The following is a 26042-nucleotide window of genomic DNA, read 5'->3' as shown; positions in this document are numbered from 1 at the left end:
TATGTGAAGACTTTAAGACAGTCCTGTGTGTGGAGAGAAATGGGATTAACCTTCCTGCCGTCCTCCCGGGTCAAATTGACCCAGTCTGTTTTGACTGTTCCTTCTTTCCTTCCTCCATACCCCTTTCTTCCTTCCTTCTGTCCTTCCTTCCCACCTTCCCTCCTTCCTTCCTTTCCTTCCTCCCTTCCTTCTTTACTCCCTCCATCCCCCTTTCTTCCTTCCTTCTGTCCTTCCTTCCTCCCTCCTCCTTTCCTTCCTTCCCTCCTTCCTTCCTTCCTTCCTCCCTCCCTCCCTCCTTCTCTCTTTCTTTCCTCCCCCTACCTTCCTCCCTTCCTTCTTTCCTCTGTCCTTCTTTCCTTCCTTCCTCCCTCCCTCCCTCCTTCTCTCTTTCTTTCCTCCCCCTACCTTCCTCCCTTCCTTCTTTCCTCTGTCCTTCTTTCCTTCCTTCCTCCCTACCTCTTTTCCTTTCTCCCTCCCTCCCTCCCTCCTTCCTTCTTTCCTTCCTTCCCTCCTTCCTTCCTCCCTCCCTTCTTTCCTTCCTTCTTCCTCCCCCCGTCCATTCCTTCTTCCTCCCTTCCTTCCTTGACTCGAGGACAACAGGAGGGTTAAACAGGTAGTGAACTCACCTGGGAGTGTTTGGAGACCCAGTGTCGCAGCACGTTGAGGACTCGGTTGGTCGCTGCTCTGCGGATAATGAATTCTTTGTCGCAGGATTTCTCTGAATTACTGAAACCTGAAAAAGAAAGACATTAAAAGATTAGTGCAGCAGGCGACACCTTGAACTCTGCTGTATTAAACCTCTTTAAAAGTGTGCCACCTTTATACAGAGCGCTGCTTCTGGACTCACACCTTAAAAAAAAAGGAAAGACCGAACGAAAGGAGACAGGAAAGAAAGATTGAAGGAAGGAGGGAGGGAAGAAAATATAATGGACGAACAGAATGAAGGAAGGAAGAAAGGGAGGAAGGACAGATGGAAGGACAGAAGGACATGAGAGAGAAAGTAAGGAAAGATAGAAGGAAGGATAAAAGGAACGAAGGAACGAAAAGAAGACAGGAACGAAAGGAAGGAAGGAAGGAAGGAAGGAAGGAAGGAAGGAAGGAAGGAAGGAAGGAAGGAAGGAAGGAAGGAAGGAAGGAAGGAAGGAAAGAAGGAAGGAAGAAAGGGAGGAAGGACAGAAGAAAGGAAGGACAGAAGGACATGAGAAAGAAAGTAAGGAAAGATGGAAGGAAGGATAAAAGGAACGAAGGAACGTAAAGAAGACAGGAAGGAAAGAAAGGGAGGAAGGAAATATAGAAGGAAGGAGGGAGGGAAGAAAGGGAGGAAGGACAGAAGGAAGGAAGGACGGATGAAAAGAGGGAAGGAAGGAAGGAAGGACAGAAGGACATGAGAAAGAAAGGAAGGACAGAAGGACATGAGAAAGAAAGTAAGGAAAGATGGAAGGAAGGTTTTTAACCCTTCTGATGTCCTCGAGTCAAGGAAGGAAGGGAGGGAGGAAGGGAGGAAGAAGGAAGGAAAGGAGGGAGGAAGGAAGGAAGGGAGGAAGGAAGGAAGGAAAGGAGGAAGGAATGGAGGAATGGAGGAAGAAGGAAGGGAGGGATGAAGGAAGGAAGAAAAGGAGGAAGGAAGGGAGGAAGAAGGAAGGAAAGGAGGGAGTAAAGAAGGAAGGGAGGAAGAAGGAAGGAAGGAAGGAAAGAAGGAAGGAGGGAGGGAGGGAGAAAGGAAAAGAGGTAGGGAGGAAGGAAGGAAAGAAGGACAGAGGAAAGAAGGAAGGAAGGAAGGAAAGAAGGAGGAAAAAAGGAAAGAAGGAGGGAGGGAGGAAGGAAGGAAGAAAGAGGGATGGAGGGAAAGAAGGGAGGGAGGAAAGAGAGAAGGAAGGAAGGAAAGAAGGAACAGTCAAAACAGACGGGGGTCAATTTGACCCAGGAGGACGACAGGAAGGTTAAAGTTTTTTTTGTTCCAGATGTGAGCGTCTAACACACAACTCTAACCCTTTATTGCAGAAGATTTGCTGCTGCTTCCTGCCACTCAACAGCGTCTTAAAGAGCATTTACACTGTGATTTAACAGCAGCTCTGAGTGTCGTTTTGACCCTTGCGGCTTGCCGTACTCACCCTGGGAGCTGCTGTGCCCCGCGGCAGCAGTGGCAATGGCGAACGCTGAAGCCGGCGACATCGTACAGCGAGAGTTTTCCCCCGATGTGACTGCGAGGAAGAAAAGACATTAAAAACGAATGGCTGCTCTGTGTGTGTGTGTGTGTGTGTGTGTGTGTGTGTGTGTGTGTGTGTGTGTGTGCGTGTGTGTGTATGCGTGTACCTCCTGACTGTCTGTAGCGAAGGTGCCTCGGCGTCGACGGCGAGCGGCAGGGAGACATGTCACCCGGCTCGCTGCTGGCTGGAGCTTCAGGTATAAACTTATCCAGAGAAACTGACTCCAGAACAACTGAGAACAGAAACGTCACATGTTAATCATTTCTATTGATTATGTCTTTAAATTAAAAACTCACCTTTTATCGTCTGTTTCATCATTTATTTTTTATTGAATTCATGTTTTTACAAGTTTTATTCCCGCTTATTTGTTTTTATGTTATTTTCTTAAAACTGTTTTATATAGTTCATATTGTTGAAAGATGCTGTTTATGCTACTTGATGATTGTTAGTTAGTTAGTTAGTTAGTTAGTTAGTACGTGGGTGGGTTAGTTAGTTTGTGGGTGAGTCAGTCAGTCAGTGAGTGAGTGAGTTAGTTAGTTAGTTAGTGGGTGTGTGGGTTAGTTAGTGAGTTATTAAGGTAGTTAGTCAATGAGTTAGTGAGTGGGTTAGAGGCAGAGTGAGTGAGTTAGTTAGTTAGTTAGTTAGTTAGTTAGTTAGTTAGTTAGTAAGTGAGTGGATGGGTTAGTTAGTGGGTTAGTTAGTTTGTGGGTGAGTTAGTTAGTTAATGAGTGAGTGAGTGAGTGAGTGAGTGAATTAGTTAGTTAGTTAGTTACTCAGTGAGTGAGTGAGTGAATGAGTGAGTGAGTGAGTTAGTTTGTCAGTTATTTGGTTAGTGAGTGAGTGAGTGAGTGAGTGAGTGAGTGAGTGAGTGAGTGAGTGAGTGAGTGTGTGTGTGGATTAGTTAGTTATTGGGTTAGTCAGTCAGTTAGTTAGTTAGTTAGTCAGTGAGTGAGTGAATGAGTGAGTGAGTGAGTTAGTTTGTCAGTTATTTGGTTAGTGAGTGAGTGAGTGAGTGAGTGAGTGAGTGAGTGAGTGAGTGAGTGAGTGAGTGAGTGAGTGAGTGAGTGAGTGAGTGAGTGAGTGAGTGAGTGGGTGTGTGTGTGGATTAGTTAGTTATTGGGTTAGTGAGTCAGTGTGTTAGTGAGTTAGTGGGATAGTTAGTAAATTAGTAAGTTAGTAAGTTAGTAAGTTAGTGAGTTAGTGAGTTAGTGAGTTAGAAGCAGAAAGCAGAAAAGCAGCAAACTCACAGAATTATTGCTTTTTTCTCTTAAAAAATGACTCAAAACTATTAATGGATCATCAAAATTGTTGACTAATCACTTAATTGACTAATCACTTAATTGACTAATCGTTACAGCTCTTGTAAAAAGCAGTTTTAACAGTTTCTCAGGTACCTGATTCTTGGCTAGAAAGCAATCAGGCTCCTTTATTTGTGGTTTCATGCAAGAACATTTTTAATATTCTTATCGTAAAGCTTTCATACTTTTATCTGTATCAGGTTTCCAAGTTGGATTCAACAAACTTTCATCTCTTAAGTAAACAAATCTGTCATAAATCGCTTGTTTCTGAGTTATATATTTTAAACTGAGAAGTGTTTTCTTTAATTTTCTCCCCCTATTTATATGAAGGGTGGACTAAATAATAAAAACACCTCCATAGTTACCATTAAATAAATCATTACATCTGTCAGGACTGTTTATATGTTACTGCATTAGTTTTATCCAGACACTGATCTTTGAACTATTGGGTCATAAGCTGCTGTGTTTTGGCTTTTTATCGGAGGTCTTTCCATTTCACCCATTCAATATGTCATTTTCCTTTTCGGAGGCACTCGAGCCGCCACATGAGCACTCTGTTCACCTCATCATTTTCTTTCTTTGTCTGTCTCTCCCTTCACTCCACTTTGTCGTCAGAGAGTTTGTGGCCCCATGCCCATGTTTTTATCGTGAACAAGCTGTCAGCTGTAGCCAGATGGTGATCTAAGAGCACGATTATTATTCCTTCGTTGGGTAGAGGTGACCCATTTACGTCTCTGGTTCCCTCGCTTATTTGGGTTGGCAGGCCACTATCAGTCATGTGTCACATTCAAGTGTAATATCAGCAGTGTTGAGGAGTAAATGTAACTGTAATCTGTTACAGTTACTGATGAACATGTTGTAACATTTTGTAACAAAGGAGGTTACATCTGAAGTCAGACCTTTAAGATTTTGCTCAGGAGGGCTTTTTTCCTCATTTTTTAAATATTTAACATGTTACTGAATACATATATTGCTGTTTTTAATTCTTTTAAATCAATGTTTTCTTTCGATTTAGTAAATAAATCATGACGTGGGCTTATTTGGAGCACACATGGGCTTAAATGGAGTCACAGTACCAATAAACCCACTTTATTCATCAGATATCTTTATTTTATATTCCAAAATCTACATGAACTAATGGATACATTTTCACATGAGAGATAAATGTTGCTTTATAAGAAATGATCTCCCTTATAAATCATGTCAGTATCCATGAAAAACAGCTGGACTTAGATTCTGTGCTTAATGGGAACACTTACCCTAACAGCTGAACTTAGATCTTAGGAAGGAAGGAAGGAAGGAAGGAAGGAAGGAAGGAAGGAAGGAAGGAAGGAAAGAAGAGAGGAAGGAAGGAAGGAAGGAAGGAAGGTCAGATGGAAGGGAGGGAGGGAAGGAAGGAGGGAGGGAGGAAGGAAGGAAGGAAGGAAGGAAGGAAGGAAGGAAGGAAGGAAAGAAGGAAGAAAGGAAAGAAGAAAGAGAGGAAGGAATAAAGGAAGGAAGAAAGGACAGATGGAAGGGAGGGAGGAAAGGAGGAAGGAAAGGAGGAAGGAAAGGAGGAAGGAAGGAAGGAAGGAAGGAAGGAAGGAAGGAAGGAAGGAAGGAAGGAAGGAAGGAAGGAAGGAAGGAAGGACAGATGGAGGGAGGGAGGGAGGGAACATTTACCCTAACAGCTGAAAACATTGGTTAGAAAATTAGAAAAGTCATCAAATGTAATAAGTTACATTACTTTGATGAAGTCATTACTTATTACATTTTCAATAGAGTAACTAGTAATCTGTAACCTATTACATTTCCAAAGTAACCTTCCCAACTCTGAATATTAGTAAGAAATAAACTGCATTCATAGCAGCAGTTCTTTGACTTTTTGCAGAAGAAGCACTAATTCTTCACAAAATTCAGTGTCATTCAATGTGTAATAAAAGCTCTAAACTCTAAAGTGCATTTACCTGTTTTTTAAAGCCACAATTTCATAACCGTGAGTCGACAGTAAGTCGTGTGAATCACATTTGTCTTCTTACCCCTGCGGATGCTTCGCCTCAGCTTCCCACAGAAGGCATCGATGCGAGGCAGATCCCCGCTGACGTCCTCCGCCACTGCCGCCGCCACCGGGCTGAGCTCCGGCGAGCTGGGACCACGGCTGAGGTCCAGGGGGGCTTTGGTGGAGGTGGGGGGCGGAGACGACACCCCAGAAGAGGTGTGTGGGAAGCTGGGGGAGCGTGTGGCGGTGGGCGGAGGAGAGGAAAAACCAGAGGGAGGCCTGGTCGAGTTGGGAGGCGGAGAAGAGATGGAGGGGCTGTGAGTGGAGGTGGGGGAGTTGGCTGCAGAGGAGGAAGGAGTGGTGGACAAGTCTAAGGCTCCTGCTTTGGAATTGATAGGGGAGCTGAGGGAGAGCTTGCGGCTGTGGACGGGGGAGGAGGTGCGGGAGGGGATGGAGAGAGGAGGAGGAGAGGAAAACTTGCGGCACAGCCTCGGCGATTTGTTGTTTAAAGGGTCGGATCCCCACGTGCCCCCTTGGTTGGTGGCGAAGAAGAGCTCCAGAGACCTGAGAGGAGAGAGGAAGAGGTGATGGAGAGGAGAGAGAGGTGTCTGACGAATGTTGGAGCGAGTGAATCAGCGGTCGAGCCCAGCAGGAAGTTGTTTATTTACTTAGTCTGGTCGAGAGCGAGCCGCGTGATCTTCAGACTGTAGTCGGGACAGAGGGACATGATGGACAGACGATCACATGAAAGCTGTTCGATCCTGGGACAGCGAGAGGAAGAGGAGGAGGAGTGGTGGAGGAAGGGGGGTGGAGAGTATGACAGGAGGTGAATAATGAGAGGAGAGTGTGGAAATGGAAAAATGGAAAGATTGAGTGAGTGACAAGAGGTACTGAGGGCAATCATGCATGATGAGCAATAAGGGTGTAAAGATACATCGATTTAATGAGCAACGAGCCGATAGATAGATCTGCCTCTTGAATCCAATCAAATCTAAATCATACCATGGCAGACTTTGTAATATCGGCAAACATTGAGTCGTTGTTCATTGAATTGATATTGAAACGTGTGCTTTACACCCCTAAAGAGCGAACACATGATCATGATGTTGATGATGAACATGATGAAACAGCAGTGATGATGAAGGAGGAAGAGGAGGAGGCGGCATCGATGACAACACGAACCTGACAGGTATGGAGGTGAACGGCTTCCTGTAGATGACCGCCAGCTTGTCGATGACGACAGCGGCGGTGGTGAAGATCCTGTAGGTGTGCAGGAAGGTGTTGAGGAAGTCGATGGAGAGGAAACGTAGGTCGGTCAGACGCTCAAGCAAACGCTCCACACTGGCGTATCGGATCTGTGGCACTTTGCAAGAGTTGAGCGTCTTGCTGAAGCAAATGTCCACGTCGTCTTTATGCAGCCGGGTGTCGGACCTTAACGAAGAAAAATATGAAGTTATATGAAGCTACGTTTGGATGGTGTAAATCAGTCTCCAACCCTGAACCTGTAGAGCTACTGCCCTGCATGTTTTAGGTATCTCTCCACTCTAACACACCTGATTCTAATTATTAACTCGTTATAAAGCCCCCTAATGAGCTTCAGCTGCTTTATAAAGAGCTAATAATAAGAATCAGGTGTATTAGAGAAGTGGAGATATCTAAATCATGCAGTTAGAGTTAGAGACCACTGCTGTTAATCTTTAAAAATCAGGTTACAAATATTTTTAACCCTTCTGTTGTCCTCGAGTCAAGGAAGGAAGGGAGGAAGAAGGAAAGAAAGGAGGGAGGAAGGAAGGAGGGAAGGAGAGAGGGAGGAAGGACAGACAGAAGGAAGGAAGGGAGGAAAGAAGGAACACGAAGGTTAAACAAGGTTAAATAATTCCCTTAAAAGGCTGGTCACTCTAGTTTTTAGCAAACATTACTCAAACAGGTAGTTTTCAAATAGTAATGATACATTTATTGGGGACTACTTTCAGCGGCGGATGAATCCATGTTTGGTGCTCTAGTGAGTATTTCTAGCAGCAAAACGGTGTGTGTGTGTTCATTCAGCGCAGCAGTGTGGCTCATTAGAGTGTTTTTAATAGTTAATTAATAGAGGAATAAGATGATAATACTTGTAAGTAGATCAATTCATTACCAGTTTAATTTTAATAGTATTAAGTGTAACTCTTAACCCTCCTGTTGTCCTTGAGTCAAGGAAGGAAGGTAGGGAGGAAGGAAGGGAGGATGAAGGAAGGAAAAGAGGGAGGAAGGAAGGAAAGAAGGAGGGAGGGAGACAGGAAAAGAGGTAGGGAGGAAGCAATGAAAGAAGGAAGGAAGGAGGAAAGAAGGAAAGAAGGAAGGTAGGAAGGAAGAAAGGAAGGAAGGAGGGAAGGAAGAAGGAGGGAGGGAGGAAAGAAGGAAGAAAAGAAGGAAGGAGGGAAGGAAAGAAGGAAGGAAGAAAGGGGGATGGAGGAAGGAAAGAAGGAAGGGAGGAAAGAGAGAAGGAGGGAGGGAGGAAGGACAGACAGAAGGAAGGAAGGGAGGAAAGAAGGAACAGTCAAAACAGACAGGGTCAATTTGACCCGGGAGGACGACATGAATTTAAAGTCTGATTCTCCTTCCTTACTTGATCATGTGCGGCACAGAAACTTTGGAGTTCTCCTCAAACACGCTGCTCATCAGGCCGTTACATCGGATATTATCAATGCACTAAAGATTAAAACCACACAGAGCAGAGAAACATGATCAGAAAACAAAAAAAACACCATCATCACCATCCAGTCCTGTATTTCTGCTTTAAACGGTCAGGCTCACCTGGCTGATGTCGCTGGTCCAGGCGGCTTTTTCCTGGCGTGACGGAGCCAAGAGGACGACGGAGAAGGACTGACCATCGGGAGGCTCCACCACTATTTTAAACTCCAGATGGTTGAAGCCCTGACCCGCTGCATTGTCTGAAATAATAACATAACATAGTAGTTATAAGGGAAAATGGTGAAGTTGAGTCAAAGAAATTGGATTTGATGAAATAAAACAATACTCACAGTCTTCATCACTGGCATCAAGCTCTTCTATCAGAGTACACTCTATCAGAGATAACGCTCCTCCTTGCTGTTAGGGAAGGGGAAATAAAGGCTTTTTAGATCAGATGTAACAAAGCTGACCACTCTGGTAGTTGATATAGAAAATACAACACTTAGGTAATAGTTTCAGGGTGTTTTTAAAGCGATGCTCTATTAGATATATGTGTTTTAAGACAGAAAAACTGCAAACTTACCCTTTAAGTATTCCTTTTGGCTTAATTCAGACATTACAGGACATTTATAATAAGAGCTGCATGCTCATGTGATATTTGGGCAATATTTAAGATAGAGAGACTTAAAAATGTTCTGAACCAGCCAGCATGACCATGTGGGTACTGAGTGGGCTTGAACTGGGCAAATTTTGCTGGCCACATGGTTTCAGTAACATGGGCCCCACATGTGAAGTCCACATGGGCTGACTGAATGAGCCCCATTTTGGCGTTTTCCACGCATCATATTTGAACTCCTCCTAGAGATTTAATCTGACCGAATTCAAATTCACTCAGAAACATCTTGAGACATTGGAGATGAAAGGTTATCCAAATGTTTTTGATTACTGGTTTGGTTGCTTCGTGGCGATGTGAGGAATTTTGATGTTTCGCCATAAAACAGGAACTGCTGGCCAAATGGTGCCACTCCACCCTGTAGAAGATTAAGAAAATTGAGCCCCTCCCTCAGGATTGACATAGATGAACGAAATTTGGTACGCTCATATTTCATGACCAGATGCACAAAAAAGTCTCTTGGACCCATATGCTAACTCCAACAGGAAGTCGGGCGGGACCTTGAAGATGCGTTGCGGAGCGGAGCGAGGCGGGGGGAGCGAGGGCCCGGTTATCGCTGCTTGCAACTTTAAACAGGACGAACTCTAGGGGCCCCATATTGTTTCAAAAACATGGGCCCCACATGTGTAACTCACCCAGATGGGCCCCACCTGAAACCCAGTCAGAACCCACTTGAAGCCCATATGGGCAAACACTAGTAGGGTCACCATGGAAACTGCAGACAAACCCACGTGGGACCCATATTGCTGCCCAAATTTAACCCTTATGGAACCAACGAGGGCAAGTTAGCTGGAGATTTACATCAAATAATCAAGAATGAATTTCACAACTGATTTTGCTGTTGAAACTTTAATTAATGACCCATTTGATAAGAAGGAATTGCTTTTATAGACAGATTTGATATGAAAAGAGCTTAAAACTGTGACTTTCATAATTTCACAGTCAAGGGTTCTCATAATTAGTCCAATTAGTTTCTGTGTGGTAAATGCTGAGTGTTTATTATTTAAAGAACTGCTGATAAAGAACCTATAATTTATGAATAAGAGATTAGGGGCGATCCTTATTTCCAGTGTTGTGGTTTAGACCGACCTTCAGCAGGTGAAGTTTTCCTCCAGATGTTCGGGTACAGATGAGGAAGTGTTTGGTGAACAGGAAGCACTGCCTCTCTCCTTCCTTCCTCAGAGAGAGCGAGCCCAGACGCACCTTACTGAGCATGCCCCGCTCGCTGCTGGACGGCAGCTGGATGAGAGACCCTGATGATGATGATGATGATGATGATGATGGTGATGATGATGATGATGATGATGATGATGATGATGATGATGATGATGATGATGATGATGATGGAGATGATGATGGAGAGAGGGAAGAGTGAGAGAAAATCTTGCTCAGTCATTTTTTATTTAGTTTTATTTTATTTTTTATTATGTATAAAAAGTGCTATACAACTATTTAAACTTCTTTTTTTCTTGCTGCATTGTCAAGGAGCTGAAACCTTTATTTTTATTTTTACCTCAAATACCTTTGGTTAGTATTTGGAGGAAATAGCAGGTGAAGTACAGTAAGGTTACAGCTACCGCATTTAATTTAATATATTACAGTAATCCCCCCAATATACGTACACAAACACACTGTAAAAGTTTACAACTACTGCTGTGCAATATATTTTTGCTTTTTAATTTCTATTTCAATTTCAACTTTATATAGCACCTTGATATAAGGTGTTTCATACAAAGGAAGAACACACAAAACATAGAAAACACAATAAAAAAAGAAATCAGAAATAAAAAATACATGGTAATAAAATACAAAGTGACAGACACTATCTTATCTTATATCAGCTCATTTTAAGGTCATTAAACTGCTACTACGCCAAAAAAATTTGATTTAACACCTTTCAGTAGTAGCCATTTTTAGCCATTTCTACTTGTAAATGTTAAAAGTTAAACTTAATAAGATCTGATAAGAGTTTTTTTTTAAAGGGTTTGGAGCTGATTTAGTTCTTTCTAACCAGGGACTTGTTGAGATAACAGACTAGTACCAGTAGGGAGACAAACACAAACACAGCTCACTTGACCTCAGTGTCAGCATTATTTCATCCTTTACAGTTTCTACTAATCAAAGCTTTTCCCTCCTAATACCTGAAACACTCAAACTAAGACTAAAAACTAAATAAAAACTAAACTAAAACTACTTATTCACTTGTTCAACTAACTAAAACTAAACTGAAATAAAAAAAGCAAACTGAAAAACTAAATTAAGAAGAACCCTGACTCTAACACCAAATGCGGAGCCAGATGTTTCAGATGAAGCTCACCTTGTCTGACAAACGTCTGACTGGTGTCCAGCAGGATGTCGCAGCCTTCTACAATCATCCTTTCTATGGCCAGATTCTTCCTGATGTTCTCCGTGTCGCTCACTTCGTCGTGCATCATCCTGACAAACGTGAACCATAATTAACATCGTCATCATTCTTCATTTATGTCATGAAACTTAACCCTTACATACTGATCATATTCTGACTCATATACCCCCCATCAATCATTAATACATGTTTGCTTAATCCTCAATGAAGCTGTCAGATAATGCATTCTCTTTATTTATTTATACAATATGAAGAATACAACATGTTCGAATGGTGTTTTTATGAATTGTGTACATTTGCATATTTAAAAATGCTCAGCTGCACACAAAAAGATGCATTTTATTTCCATTTTTGTATACTGTGCGCCACATTAGGGAAAAATCCAGCTAAAAGAAATGTGTTTAGGGTGTTTTTATAGCTCAAATTTGACCCTAAACAGGATGTATGGGTTATACACACACACAAACACACACACACACACACACACACACACACACACACACACACACACACACACACGCTTACTTTGACAGCTCCTCCAGTTTGGATTTGGCGAACTCGAGGCTCTTCCGCTCCACATGCTCGTGAGGTGTGTGTGCCAGCAGCTCGTGGAGGGTGATGATGTATCGTGGGATCTAAAATAAATATCAACGAAATACCAGAGTTGGCAAAAAGTACTCATATTCTGTACTTAAAAGTAGAAGTACTGATTCAACTCCTTTACTCAAGTAAAAGTAAGAAAGTACAGGCTCTGAAATGTACTTTCAGGAAGTAAAAATGGTTTTTTTTTTGTGTTTTTTTTACATTTTTATTTATATATTATAATAAAAAATAATTAAAAAAACAAAAATAAATAAATAAAATAAATAAATAAAAGAATAAATAATAAAAGAATAAAAAGATTTTTTTTTACCATCAATGATACACAATAGCTCTCCCGATAACTCGACAAAATGAAAACAAATTCTCGGCACACGAAATAGAATAGTTTTCCTCTTTTGTTAACAACCAGCACAGAAAAGAAAATCATTGGACACCGTCTGGTTTTGCTGCTAACCGAATTTCAGACAGAACATATTCATTTAAAATATATATAATATAAATATAAGGGCTGTCAGCGTTAATTCGTTAATCACAATGAGATTAACCCTCCTGTTGTTCTCGAGTCAAGGAAGGTAGGGAGGGAGGAAGGAAGGATGGAAGGGAGGAAGAAGGAAAGAAAGGAGGAAGGAAGGAAAGGAGGAAGGATGGGAGGAAAAAGGAAGGAAAGGAGGGAGGAAGGAAGGAAGGAAAGAAAGGAGGAAGGAAGGAAAGGAGGAAGGAATGGAGGAAAAAGGAAGGAAAGGAGGGAGGAAGGAAGGAAGGAAAGGAGGAAGGAAGGAAGGGAGGAAAGGAGGGAGGAAAAGAAAGAAGGAAGGGAGGAAGGAAAGGAGGAAAGAAGGAAGGGAGGAAAAGAAAGAAGGAAAGGAAGGAAAGAAGGATGGAGGAAAGAAAGAAGGGAGGAAGGAAAGGAAGGAAGGAAGGACGGAGGAAAGAAGGAAGGAAGGAAGGAAGGAAGTTAGGAGAGAGGGAGGAAATAAGGAAGGAGGGAGGAAGGGAGAAAGGAAAAGAGGAAGGGAGGAAGGAAGGAAAGAAGGACAGAGGAAAGAAGGAAAGGAGGAAGGTGGGGGGGACGAAAGAAAGAGAGAAGGAGTAAGGGAGGAAGGAAGGAGGGAAGGAAGAAGGACAGAAAGAAGGAAGAAAAGGGGATGGAGGAAGGAAAGAAGGAAGGGAGGCAAGAGAGAGGGAGGAAAGAAAGAGAGAAGGAGGGAGGGAGGAAGGACAGACGGAAGGAAGGAAGGAAAGAAGGAACAGTCAAAACAGACGGGGGGACGACACGAAGGTTAAGGGGTTAATGAGCCTGTTTTGACAATGTAAGGAGTAGAAAGTACAGATATTTGTGCTCTGATGTAGGGAGTAAAAGTAAAAATCGTCAGAAAAATAAATACTCAAGTAAAGTACAGATACCTGGAAAATTAAACACAAATACTTAGTTACTTTCCACCTCTGTGAAATACACACACACAAATATATGAAATTGGTGACATACTCCTTTTTCCTGAATATACTCCTGCAGTGTGCATTGCTCTACCTGGAACATGGGGTAAGTGAGGAAAGTCTCCAACATTCGGCCCTCGCAGGCGGCGTTGGACTCGTACTGTTTCAGCAGTTTGTCAAAGTCTCTGTTCTGCTTACAGTTGGCCAACACCTGCAGGCTGTACTGGTGGTTACGCACAAACTCCTGGTAGATGTTCAGCATGGGCAGCAGGATGTCAAACAGGTCAGCTGGGGGAGAAAGATAATAAAAAAAGCCACATAAAATACGAGTATCATAATGAAAAAGACAATAGAAAAGCAGTGAGGGAGGAGATTTAGGCTGATATCGTGTCAATCTGGTGTGAACTGCAATTAGAGACTTATTTTTGTTAATCCTTATAATCCTTTTTATAATATTCTGACTCATAATTAGTCTATTCACCAATTCACATTCATAAATTCCCACATCGGTCATTAATAAATGTTTGATTAATCCTTAATGAAGCTGTCAGTGTGTGTTTTTATGTATTTATGGGTGAAAAAAAGATATTCACAATCACCCTTTTATGGTCCAGGTGAGCATTTTATAGAATATGAAGAATACAAAAAACATGTTTAAATGCAGATTTTTGAATGTCAAATTTGGATATTTGCATATATAAAAAATGTGTATCAGCTGCACAAAAAATTAATAATAATGCATTTTTTTCCCCATTTGTGTATATTCAGGGTCACATTAGGAAAAATCCACCTCGAAGGAATGTATATATGGTGTTTTTACAGCTCTAAAATGTTTTTAAAAATGGGTCAAATTGAACCCTGAACATTATGTAAGGGTTAAATATATATTATCTTGCTCTGGTGATGTAGTTGTGACAAAATACAAGCAAGCAGTTAACTTAATTGCGAAAAGGACTATAAGTCAGTAAAGTTGTGCAGTGAATAGGTCGACTTTTAAAAAAAAATGCATGTGTGCAATTTATATTTTACATGTGAAATATGATGCAAATGATGTGATATGTAATTTCTATTTTTATTAAAACATTAACCTTGTATAAAACAACAAGATGCATGTACCAGTTTTTTAATAAAGTTACTATTTTCCACCCATAGTCCCTGCAGGCAGGTTGATGGAACAATAAATTAAATCAATGACAAAATTCAATGTAAATGTGACATGTGCTTGTATCATCTGTACGTGTTTAATGTGCACCTGGTAGACATACATTTAAATCATTCAAAAGTTTTGATGAGTTTTGTATTTGTGCACCAGGTTTCTGTTGTGAGCATCAACATTAGGGTTCCGACAGTGTGCAGGAATTTGACTTTGTTAATAATGGTTTGCAGTGGTGAGTCCTGGTCGCTTACTGGTTAAAACATCCGTCATATAACTGCAATGTGTCGCTATAATAAAGACATATAGACGACATCACCCACAAAACAATTAGGTAAGGTGTATGCATGCTGTATTAAGAGACATAACTATAACATCACATGAAGCCTAAACAGCCCCGAGTCTCTACAGGATGTGTTCAGGCACAATGTTGAGTGTAGGTCATTTGTATTCTGGCAGCACTCAGAGCACAAAACACCATCGCTGCACTTCCGCACAAATAAAAGAGAAGAAAAAACAGGCCTGAAGCATAAATATATATTGTTGTATTAGTGACCATATGAGTAAATATGGGTTGTCTATTCTTGCTTTTTCTACTACATTGAAATGCTCAGTGTTGGGGAGCGTTATGTAATTTAATTAGAAAATAAATGTAAGTTATTATTAAATTACAGTTACTAATGAAAATGTTGATGATTATAAAGGAGGTTACATCTGAAGTCAGACCTTTAAGATTTTGCTCAGGAGGGTTTTTTCCTCATTTTTTAAATATTTAACATGTTACTGTATACATATATTGCTGTTTTTAATTCTTTGAAATCAATATTTTTTATTATATTTAGTAAATAAATCATGACGTGGGCTTATTTCGAGCACACATGGGCTTAAATGGAGTCACAGTACCAATTAAACCCACTTTATTCATCAAATATCTTTATTTTATATTCCAAAATCTACATGAACTAATGAATACATTTTCAAATGAGAGATAAATGTTGCTTTATAAGAAATGATCTCCCTTATAAATCATGTCAGTATCCATGAAAAACACCTGAACTTAGATTTTGGTGCTTAATGGGAACATTTACCCTAACAGCTGATCTTAGATCTTAGGAAGGAATGAAGGAAGGAAGAAAAGAAGGATGGTAGGAAAGAATGAAGGAAGAAAAGGAAAGAAGGAAGGAAGGAATGAAGGAATGAAGGAATGAAGGAAGGAAGGAAGGAAGAAAGGAAGGACAGTTGGAAGGGAGGAAAGAAAAAAGGACACATGGAACGAACGTACAAAGAAAGGAAAGAAGGAAGGAAGTAAATAAGGAAGGAAGGACAGATGGAGGGAACACTTACCCTAACAGTTGAAAACATTGGTTAGAACATTAGAAAAGTAATCAAATGTAATAAGTTACATTACTTTGATTAAGTCATTGAAATAGTTACATTACTTATTACATTTTAAATAGAGTAACTAGTAATCTGTAACCTATTACATTTCCAAAGTAACTTTCACAACCCTGGAAATGGTTTTTACTCATCAAATAGTTTTTTCTTGTTCTTTTTCATAATGTTATTTTATGATTTGTGCATTGTGCAAGCAGCTGTAACACTTTTCTGTGCAGACTTCGTATAAACTCTGCTTTACTCACCCAGAACCAGCGTTGGCCAGTTGGCGATCCGAGCTTTAAGACCTTGGTGGAAGATTTCATGCAGAAACATGATGGTCTCACTAGAAAATAAAAACAAAAGACAACAAGTCTCAGTTTCCTTAAACCGTTACATACTGTTCATATTCTGACTCATAATTAGTCTCTACACACCAATTCACATTCATAAAATCCCCCATCAGTTATACGTAAATAGAAGAAAAGACATTTACAATCACTATTTTATGAACCAGGAGAACATTTTATAGAATATGATGAATATAAAAATGTTTGAATGCTGATTTTGGTACATTTGCATATATAAAAATGCACAAAAATGAAAAAAGATGCATTTTATTTCCTTTTAAGTTAACTGTGGGTCACATTTGGAGAAGTGTGGCTCAAAGAAATGTGTTTTTACAGCTCTCACATGTTAAAAAACAACAGTATGTAAGGGTTAAAGTGGAATCTTCATCGTACCTGTTGAGGAAAATGCTGCTGACGTCATCGTGGCTGATGGGGGGTTTCTTGGAGCTGGCGGCCATGCGGAGCGGCCTGAGGAAGCAGTTCACCAGGATGGAGAGCTGGTGGACGTACTCGGTTTCCGCCTCCACCATGTTGAAGACGATCTGGTTCCTCTTCCTCATGCTCTCGGCGTGAGGGGAACTGATGTAGTCCTGGACGATGATCTTCCACTTCCTCCGGCACAACCAGCCACGCATGAAACTCTGCACCTGCACGGCCAAGGCACAGCACAGCAGGTCACTGTTTACTCTCATAGCTTTATTTCTTTATGCATGTTGAGTAGGGTTGCAAAGGGGCAGAAAATGTAGGATACATTTCCATGGGTTAATAGTTAAGAGGGAATTTATGGGAATTAACATGAATTAACTGGAAATTTGGGGTAATTTATACAAACTATCAACTATATATTAACAAAAATATAAACATTTCATTTTGTCATAAGCAGACATCCAGTTTATGTTCATTAATTCCCATATATTCCCATTAATTATCATATAATCCCATTAATTCCCATATATTTCTGTTAATTCCCGTGTATTCCCATTAATTCCCATATTTTCCGATTAATTCCCATATATTCCCATTAATACCCATGGAAAGTTTCCAACTTTGAAATGTCCTCTTTGCTCTTATGTCTTTTTTTCTTTATGCATGTTTAGTAGGGTTGCAAAGGGGCAGAAAATGTCTGATACATTTCCAGAAACTTTGCATGTGAAGTTAAACTGGGGAATTTAGAAAATATTCCAAGTTGGAAACTTTCCATGGGACTTATGGGAATTTATGGGAATTAACAGAAATTAACTAGGAATTTGGGGTCATTTATACAAACTGTATCAACTGTATAGACATATAAATATAAACATTTCATTTTGTCATAAGCAGACATGCAAACTAATACAATTTTTAGAAAAACACCACAAATTTCCATGGGAAGTTAAACTGGGATTTATGGGAATTAACGGAAATTAGCTGGAAATTTGGGGTAATTTATACAAACTGTATCAACTGTATACAAACATTTTGTTTTGTCATGAGCAAACATGCAAACTAATACACATTTTTTTATTTTTAAAACAACATTCTGGAAACTTTCCATGGGAAGTTAAAATGGGACTTATGGGAATTTATGGGAATTAACGGAAGTTTACTGAAAATTGTTGGTAGTTTATACAAACTGTATCAACTGTATAGAAACATACATATAAACATTTAATTTTTACATAAGCAGACATGCAAACTTATACAATTAAAAACAAAACAAAAACCACATTATGTAAACTTTCCATGGGAAGTTAAGATGGTAATTATGGGAATATATGGGAATTTATGGGAATGAACAGAAATTAACTGGACATTTTGGGTAATTTATACAAACTGTATCATCTGTATACAAACATTTCATTCTGTCATAAGCAGACATGCAAACTAATACAATTTGTTAAAAACATTTTGACTGATTTATTTACTTTAATCAATTCTTTCACTGAACAACAAAAAACAAAAAATAATCATTTTCCCCTCTAGAGATCATGTGTGCATGTGATGGAGAAGTGCACAGTGCATGTAGGAGGTGATGGCCGTGCAGTAAGTCATGTGCTATGTGCATGTAATTGAGGAATAGGGGAGATATTCAACTGTATTTACATTAAATCTGCTTATTTTAACCAAGATTATACGTAGATGAGACTACATTTAAGTTCCCTGTTATAGGCTAACATGTAATTTTGTAAATTTCAAGTCTATGTCCATTTATACCCATGAATTCCCATGTAATCCTGTTAATTCCCATATATTCTCATGAATCCCATGTATTCCTTTTAATTCCCATATATTCCCATTAATTCCCATGGAAAGTTTCTAACTTGGAAAATTCCCCTTTCCTCTTATATCTTTATTTCTTTATGCATGTTTAATAGAGTTGCAAAGGGACGGAACATTTCGGATAAATTACTTATACATTTCTGGAAACTTTCAGTTAAGATGGGGAATTTTGGAAATATTCTAATTTGGAAACTTTTCATCGGCATTATGGGAATATATGGGAATTAACGGAAATTAACTGGATATTTGGGGTAATTTATACAAACTGTATAGAAACATTTCGTTTTGTCATAAGCAGACAAAAAAATTTTAAACGACATTTTGACTGATTTCTTTCTTTCATTGAACAACAAGAACATGAATGTTTATTCCTGTTAATTCCCATTGAAAGTTTCCTACTTTAAAAATTCCCGTAACTTTTCAACCCTGATGTTTAGTGACATGAACTCACCTTTTTGATCTTTTTAATATCTGGGTCTTCATCCTCTTGGTTGTTCTGGTAAGGCAGCATCCTTTCCTTGGCTTTGTTCAACACTACAATCTAACACAAACAACAGCCCCCAGTATTTGAGTATACTGCACCGGCACACAGGATAACATATTCATCCAAACTACTTTAGAGGATCAAAACAACAAATATCTCAGTGCATGATAAGGAAGTAATGGTCCAGGAGTCACTGGAGCCCCGCTGCATTTTAATTTAAGAGAAACATGCGCTCTCGACTAAAGTGTTTTCCCCATTATGACAGATGCATTTGCAGGCTTTGATCTGCGTGTGCTCCATCCATGAGAGTGCTTGTGTATATGCATGTGTGTGTGTGTGTGTGTGTGTGTGTGTGTGTGTGTGTGTGTGTGTGTGTGTGTGTATGTGCGCATGTGTGGATTTATGTATGCATGCACACGCAGATGTGGACGCACTCATGCATACCTCAGCTTTAAGCCTCTCGATCTCAGTGTCCTGGTCCTCCAGCTGAGTGCGGAGCTGATTGGCTGCAACCTTCTCCGTCTCCATGATTTGGACCAGGTGGATGTATTTCTGCATCAGGATCTCACGCTCGATGATGATGTCAGAGTAACTAAAATATAATTACAGTATAATGTAATTAAACATGTATAGAAACGATTTAACTGGCTGGAGCTGCAACAATTGACAAGAATTCATTTAATTAAAAGCAGTTTTCAAGGTTTAAGATTAATTTTAAATGTCTATAATTCAGCTGTAGCTCCCTACATGCTACACACAGACAGATAATGTATTTACGAATATTAACGTCTATAATATAGGTATTTTTAAGTGAGTAATACAAGTATTTTAAATGAGAAAAGAATAAAACAATCAATTTGCCAATAAAATAGAGCAAAGTATTAAAAGTAGCACTAAAGAACTAATTAAAAAAGGGAAAAATTGTATTATATATACTGTGCAAGCAATATACAGTTAAATATACTATAAGTTTTGACAGTACGTGCTAAATAAATGTTTTTTTTTTTTACATTTTGGTATTTGAATAAGTGTTTTAGTCGTTTTTTTAAAAGTAGAAATGTGCCAAAAACTTGCAGAAAACTGTAAAATTTGGCCTGTCCTCGTCGCAGACTGGACTGATATGTCATTCTGCAGGAATAAACAAAAGTGGTTTGCATCAGATTTTCTGCTGAATGTTGAGATAAAAATAGGAACCGCAGCCACAGAACGAGAGAGAGAGAGAGAAATAGAGGTCGAGTGATGTAACCAGTGTAGCAATACAGCACCAGTGTGACCTAAATGTGAACCGCTGCGAGCAGAACACGTCCGTGCACACACACACACACACACACACACACACACACACACACACACACACACACACACAGATATGGAATAACACGTGGTAGTTATGTCAAATGTGTATCATCACAAAAAAGCAGAAAGTACAGAACAGTTTGTTGTTGTTTAACACCTCAACTTATGAAAAGTGAAGAATTGCTGAATGTTACTTATGGGATATTAGAGGTTTAATTACATGATAGAAAATAGGAGGGAAATATATAGTATGGATATATTAGTGAGGATTAAAATAGCAAAGTACTGCAGTATTATGAGTGATGTAGTATGCAGTATTACAGTAAAAGTACTGCAGTATTATGAGTGATGTAGTATGCAGTATTACAGTAAAAGTACTGCAGTATTGTGAGTGATGTAGTATGCAGTATTACAGTAAAAGTACTTCAGTATTGTGAGTGATGTAGTATGCAGTATTACAGTAAAAGTACTACTTTAGCTACTAAAGTTTCTATTATTTTGTTCATATTAGAAACATGTTTGAGTAAAGCATCCAGTTCACCACCATTACAAACTACAACTTAAATAATTTTGATGATGTCAACATAAACTGGAAACATATGAGCCTCATAAAGGTAGAATTTGTGTTTCTAATAAAGTTTACAGTAAGTGTAAAAGCTTATATTTGATCTGAAAAGTAACTGTAAGCTGTCAGATAAATGTAGTGCAGTGAAAGCCTTAAAACTGAACAAGAACAAAAAAGGTATAGTACGTGAGTAAATGTAATGCAGTACAAATGAATCATATCTCACCTGGCCTGCTGGATGAACTCCACCCATTCATTACAGTCTGACTCCTCCTCGGTACGCAGCTCCAGAGGTTTCTGTCCATCGTGGCCAAAAATCACCAGGAAGTAGTGCTGCATTAAAGAGAAAAGACACAAAAACATCAAGAAAAATGACATAAAGATGACCTGAGAAACCACAATGAAAAACTATTAATAAGCAGGAGAAGTTGTCCCACTCTTCTTCTGGTACAATAGATCATGAGATGAAGTCAGACTGAGAAGAAGAGCTGCTGATTTACATAGGCTAAAAAGTGAGATTTGTGTCTTATATTTTAAACTCTTCAATGCAGTTAATGAGATGACAGGCTGTTTAAATAAATCTCGATCTGTTCTCGTATGTTTCCAAGAAAAAATGCATGTATTATTATAAAATATATCAGTGAGATTCATCAGTCCAATAGTGGTTGAAATGTTTCTGTCAAAATACAACAAAACTTAATTCAGCATTACCATCCCAGCAGCATACATGAACATGAATAAATATATATGTATATCAAAATATATGTGTATAGTACAAATATATAAATATATGCATGTATAAATAGTAAAGTGCAGCAGTAGTAGCATCTATATATCTGATCCACATAAGACACATGAAGAGGCTGTACTGTAAATGTGTCAACAGTCCAGGTGTGTTTATTTTATTGTTATTTTATTAGTTTGTTTGTCAGGGACCATGCATATACATTTGCATTAAGAAATAAGGATCAAATATACATAAAATGCCTTTATAGTGTTTGAAATTGGCTCATATTTCTGTTTTTATTTTTAATTGTTTGTAATTATTTGGTTTGTTCTATGTGGTCATATCATTTTCTATAATATTGTGTAATTTTGTGTAGTTTTCTGCCTCTCCCTGCTCTGTATATTATATTTTGTGTACATTTTAACTTGTGCAAAATAAACTAAACTAAACTAAACATACAGGCCGATACTAGATAGGTCAATATCGGCTGATCAATATATCAGTCAGGCTCTAATAAGAACATTAATTTTTTGGGGATTATATCACTTTATAGTCTCCAAAATCAGAATATGACAAAATAATGGAACAGCTGAGCAGAAATTAACCAAATATTTGCATGAAAACCCATCGATACACATTTATATCTCCTCTAATATCAGCTCCAGATCGTTCCTGACGTCCTGCGAGCTGCTGCGGCTCAGTCAGTGTCGTCAGCAAGTGTTGGGAAGCCTTCTGGTTACAGATGACCAGCCTGTCTTTATAGCGCCGCACTGTCACAACACATTAAGAGCTACAAGCCTTCATGTCACAGCAGGTTAGATCCCCTCCAGCACCGCCGCACCAGTATAGCACTGAGCTAATTAACTGACAGGAGACGCTCTGTGAGAGTCTTTGGGTTCGTACTGATAGAGAAGATAATGTAGAGAGAGAGATTATGCCACCTTAAAATTAGCCCCCTTAAATATGTCAAGAGACAGAGAAATGTTTGCGTGTGTCACTATTAGATTAATTGCAGTGTTGTGTTCTTCTGTGAAAAAAGCAGCAAGATAATCAGCCTCTTTTTCCTCCTAATTCAGGAGTTTTTAGGTCAGAATGATGTTTTATCAGAAACATCTCTGCTGCTCAAACTGCATCCTTCCAACATCTAATAATAAGCAGACGGAGGAAATTAAGATCTCTAAATGTAGGTCCACTAGTCAAAATTTACCTTCTATTTATTTAGTTATTTATACACTGTAAATGCCTTATCTGTAGTAGGTTTTTCTTTACTTTATATCTTTATTATTTGTCTTATTGTTGTTGATATTCTGCACAAATGATAATTGAAGTTCAGTATATACAGAGTTTAAATATGTTTTATATCTGAGCTTTAATCAAACTTTATAATATCGTTCCATGAGCTATAATAACATGACGAATGATAGAAGATGTTTATGATGAGTTTTGATTTCAGGTTGTATTCACACTCAGTTTATTTAACCCATATAAGCTTATTACATTTCTCCTCCTGAGGTTTCTTCCACCATTAAGAAAGTTTTTAATGCATTTTGTGTCTTATTTAACTTGAGGGATAGAGGATGATGTACAGACTTTAAAGCCACGTGAGACAAATGTGTGATATTAGGCTATATACAAATAAAATTGACTTGAATTTGAAGATCTTTGGCTCCTGTGAGGGATGTTTTTTGCTTTTTTTACTGGTTTCTAATGTTTTATAGACCAAATAATAAACAAATTAATAGATTAATAGATAAAGATAATCAGCAGATTAATCGATAAAAGGCAAGTGAAGATCCAAAGAGATCCACATTTCTAAGTCTGACTTAATTTATTTTCCGTCCAGTGTTTATGACTCAAGAACAAGTGAAATAAAAAGTTTAGCTAGGGTCATTTTACTATTGTCTTTTTTTCCTCCTCTGTAAAAATAGGTGAAAAAAAAGTTAAATGAGGGATTTTTTGTGTGATTATCCTTGGAAAACCATTTATTTCCTCTTGTCTTTGGGTCATCAACATTGGAAACAAAATAATTCAGATCAGACTATAAAATCAGATAAAAAAAAAGAAGAAAAATAAATCTCACTGTCCTTTCTGGGCTTCCGTAGATTTCAGCTCAACCTCTAATAAAAAGACTGATGAGGTTTGTTTGACTGGAGAAGAAAACAAATGAATTCAATTCTTATGAAACAAGATTATAAGACTTTTTTCTGTGATTTAAAAGTGGCTTAATTTTTCACAATTTTGAAGTTTAATTTAATATATTTGGCAACTTTTTAAATCATTCAAACATGACAGGGTGGTTAACAACACACAGTTTTTATGGTATGTCAAACTCAGAACTCATATTTAGTACTGCTTGACACAAACATTAACAGATTGTAGTGAACTTCTGTAAAGAGTAAGATCTGATTTTAACGGTATGGATCCGTCTGTGCATTTTTGGTTAACAAAGTTATAATTTAAGATTAAACGGTACGAATATTTACCCATATTGTGGCCACAAAAGGCTTAAATCACACTTTTGAATCATTCATCCATCCATATACTACTTCCACTTCTTATTATAATCAGAGTAGATACATTATTTATGTATCATGTGTTTATGCATGAATACGTTGCTTAGGCCTGTATATAAACATCACATAGTGAAATATTTAAATTACTGTATGAATAAGGATGCATTTCTCTGCTCATGTTGGTAACAGTCGGCTCAGTTTAATGTCGCAGCTTCAGATTTCTCAGTGCAGCAGACGATCGTTTGTCTACGTTTGTTAGTTTTATACGTAATAAAAGCATCAATATTATAACTTTATAATAATCCTGCAACATAAAGTAATTATATTTATGACTTCTTTCAGCAGGAGGGTCAAACATGAGGTTAGCGGGCCAGAACCCGCCCGCTGAGGGGTTCACTCCGCCCCATTTTCCTTCTTCCCTGTCTTCTTTTCCTTCCTTCCTTTCATCCTTCCTTTCTTCCATCTTTCCTTCCTCCTTTTCTTTCTTTGTTACTTCCTTCCCTCCTTCCTTCCTTCCTCCCTCCTTCCCTTCCTTCTTTCTTTCCTTCCTCCCTCCTTTTCTTCCTTCTATTTGTCCTTCCATCTTTCCAAACCCTGTTCTTTCTTTCCTTCCTGTCTTCTTTTCTTCCTTCCTCCTTTCCTTCCCTCCCTCCTTCCCTTCCTTCTTTCTTTCCTTCCTTCATCCCTCCCTTCTGTCTCTCTTTCATTCCTTCCTTCCCCTCCTACCTACCTACCTTCCTTCCTTCCATCTTTTTAATGATCCAGCCCACATAAGATCAAATGAGTTTGACCCTCCTGTCTTACATGATTTTATTGTCTGAGAGCATCCAAACATATTATATATTATATTAGTTATTAACCCTTTACATACTGTTCATATTCTGACTAATTAGTCTCTACACTAATTCACATTCATAAATTCCTCATTAATACATATTTGATTAACAAAAACACATATATTATCACTATTTTATGATTCAGGAGAACATATTATATAATATGAAGAATATAACAACATGTTTGAATGCTGATTTTTTAGTTTATTTTATAAACAAAGGTCCAATTTGTACATTTGCATACATAAAAATGTTTATCAGATGCTCAAAAACGTTTAAAAATGATGCATTTTATTTCCATTTTTACATACTATGGGTCATATTAGGAAAAGTCCAACTAAAAGAAATATGTATAGAGTGTTTTTACAGCTCTCAGATTTAAAAACATATGTGACTGTAGTATACATATAGAGTTATATATTTAGCTTAAAATCTTGTTTCTACATTATTTTCCTGCATGTTAATACAAATGGGTCGCCAAACAACTTTTAAAAATGTGCCATTTCATTTTTTAAAAGATTCCCGCCTCCAGACAAGTTTTCAGATGTATAAAAATACTCCTGAATAATAATTTATATGTCATGTTGTTTCTTCATATTAAAATAAAACAGTTAAATTACCTTATTAAAATCTCCTCATCTCCATTGAAAATCCAGAATCTATGAAAATATTGTTGATTTCTAAAGCTTTCCTGCATTTCCTCTTTCACTGTGAAGTTCATTCTCAGTGTTTGTGCTCTGCAGGCTTCAAGTTTCCACATCAACACGTAAGTTGAATACTGAAGCACGATTGGCTCCAAACTAGTTTATAACGTCACAAATCCTGCTCATAGTTACATGTGTTAAACTGAGATTTAAGCTGAACTCAGACAGACTTTCCTCCTTCAGCAGATTAATGTGAAAACAAACACAGCACATACATTATTCTGCAACAAAGACACATAATGTTAATATATTTAAACCTGCATTAACTGAGTTTTTTGTCCGGAGAAACATATATATCATATTAGCATCTTTTAACCCTTTACATACTGTTCATATACTCATAATTAGTCTTTACAACAATTCACATTCATAAACACCCATATCAGTCATTACTAAATGTTAATACATGGGAAAAACACATTCATAATCACTATTTTATGATCCAGGTGAACATTTTATAGAATATGATGAATACAACATGTTTTAATGCTTATTTTTGACTTTTAAAAAATAAATAAGCACAGGTCAAACTTGTACATTGGTTTGGGGCACT

The 26042-nt window shown here is 38.4% G+C and overlaps 1 protein-coding gene across 1 annotated transcript in view; it reads right to left on the bottom strand.

Moving 5' to 3' along the window:
* rasgrf2a (Ras protein-specific guanine nucleotide-releasing factor 2a) overlaps positions 1 to 26042 on the bottom strand; it is an 88016-nt gene that overhangs the window by 12283 nt on the left and 49691 nt on the right. The window contains exons 2-19 of the mRNA XM_062434499.1: positions 20936 to 21042; positions 19293 to 19440; positions 18816 to 18905; positions 16499 to 16752; positions 16022 to 16101; positions 13323 to 13516; positions 11717 to 11826; positions 11144 to 11262; positions 9916 to 10079; positions 8504 to 8570; positions 8277 to 8413; positions 8089 to 8171; positions 6666 to 6914; positions 6152 to 6244; positions 5524 to 6047; positions 2314 to 2439; positions 2112 to 2201; positions 627 to 733 (exon numbers count right to left, since the gene is read on the bottom strand). Of these exons, the coding sequence (XP_062290483.1) occupies positions 627 to 733; positions 2112 to 2201; positions 2314 to 2439; positions 5524 to 6047; positions 6152 to 6244; positions 6666 to 6914; positions 8089 to 8171; positions 8277 to 8413; positions 8504 to 8570; positions 9916 to 10079; positions 11144 to 11262; positions 11717 to 11826; positions 13323 to 13516; positions 16022 to 16101; positions 16499 to 16752; positions 18816 to 18905; positions 19293 to 19440; positions 20936 to 21042 (2742 nt within the window). The remainder of the gene's footprint in view (positions 1 to 626; positions 734 to 2111; positions 2202 to 2313; positions 2440 to 5523; positions 6048 to 6151; positions 6245 to 6665; positions 6915 to 8088; positions 8172 to 8276; positions 8414 to 8503; positions 8571 to 9915; positions 10080 to 11143; positions 11263 to 11716; positions 11827 to 13322; positions 13517 to 16021; positions 16102 to 16498; positions 16753 to 18815; positions 18906 to 19292; positions 19441 to 20935; positions 21043 to 26042) is intronic.

The sequence above is a fragment of the Scomber scombrus genome, chromosome 15 (assembly GCF_963691925.1).
Source record: "Scomber scombrus chromosome 15, fScoSco1.1, whole genome shotgun sequence".
Lineage (NCBI taxonomy): Eukaryota > Metazoa > Chordata > Actinopteri > Scombriformes > Scombridae > Scomber > Scomber scombrus.
This window is presented reverse-complemented; position numbering and strand designations above follow the sequence as displayed.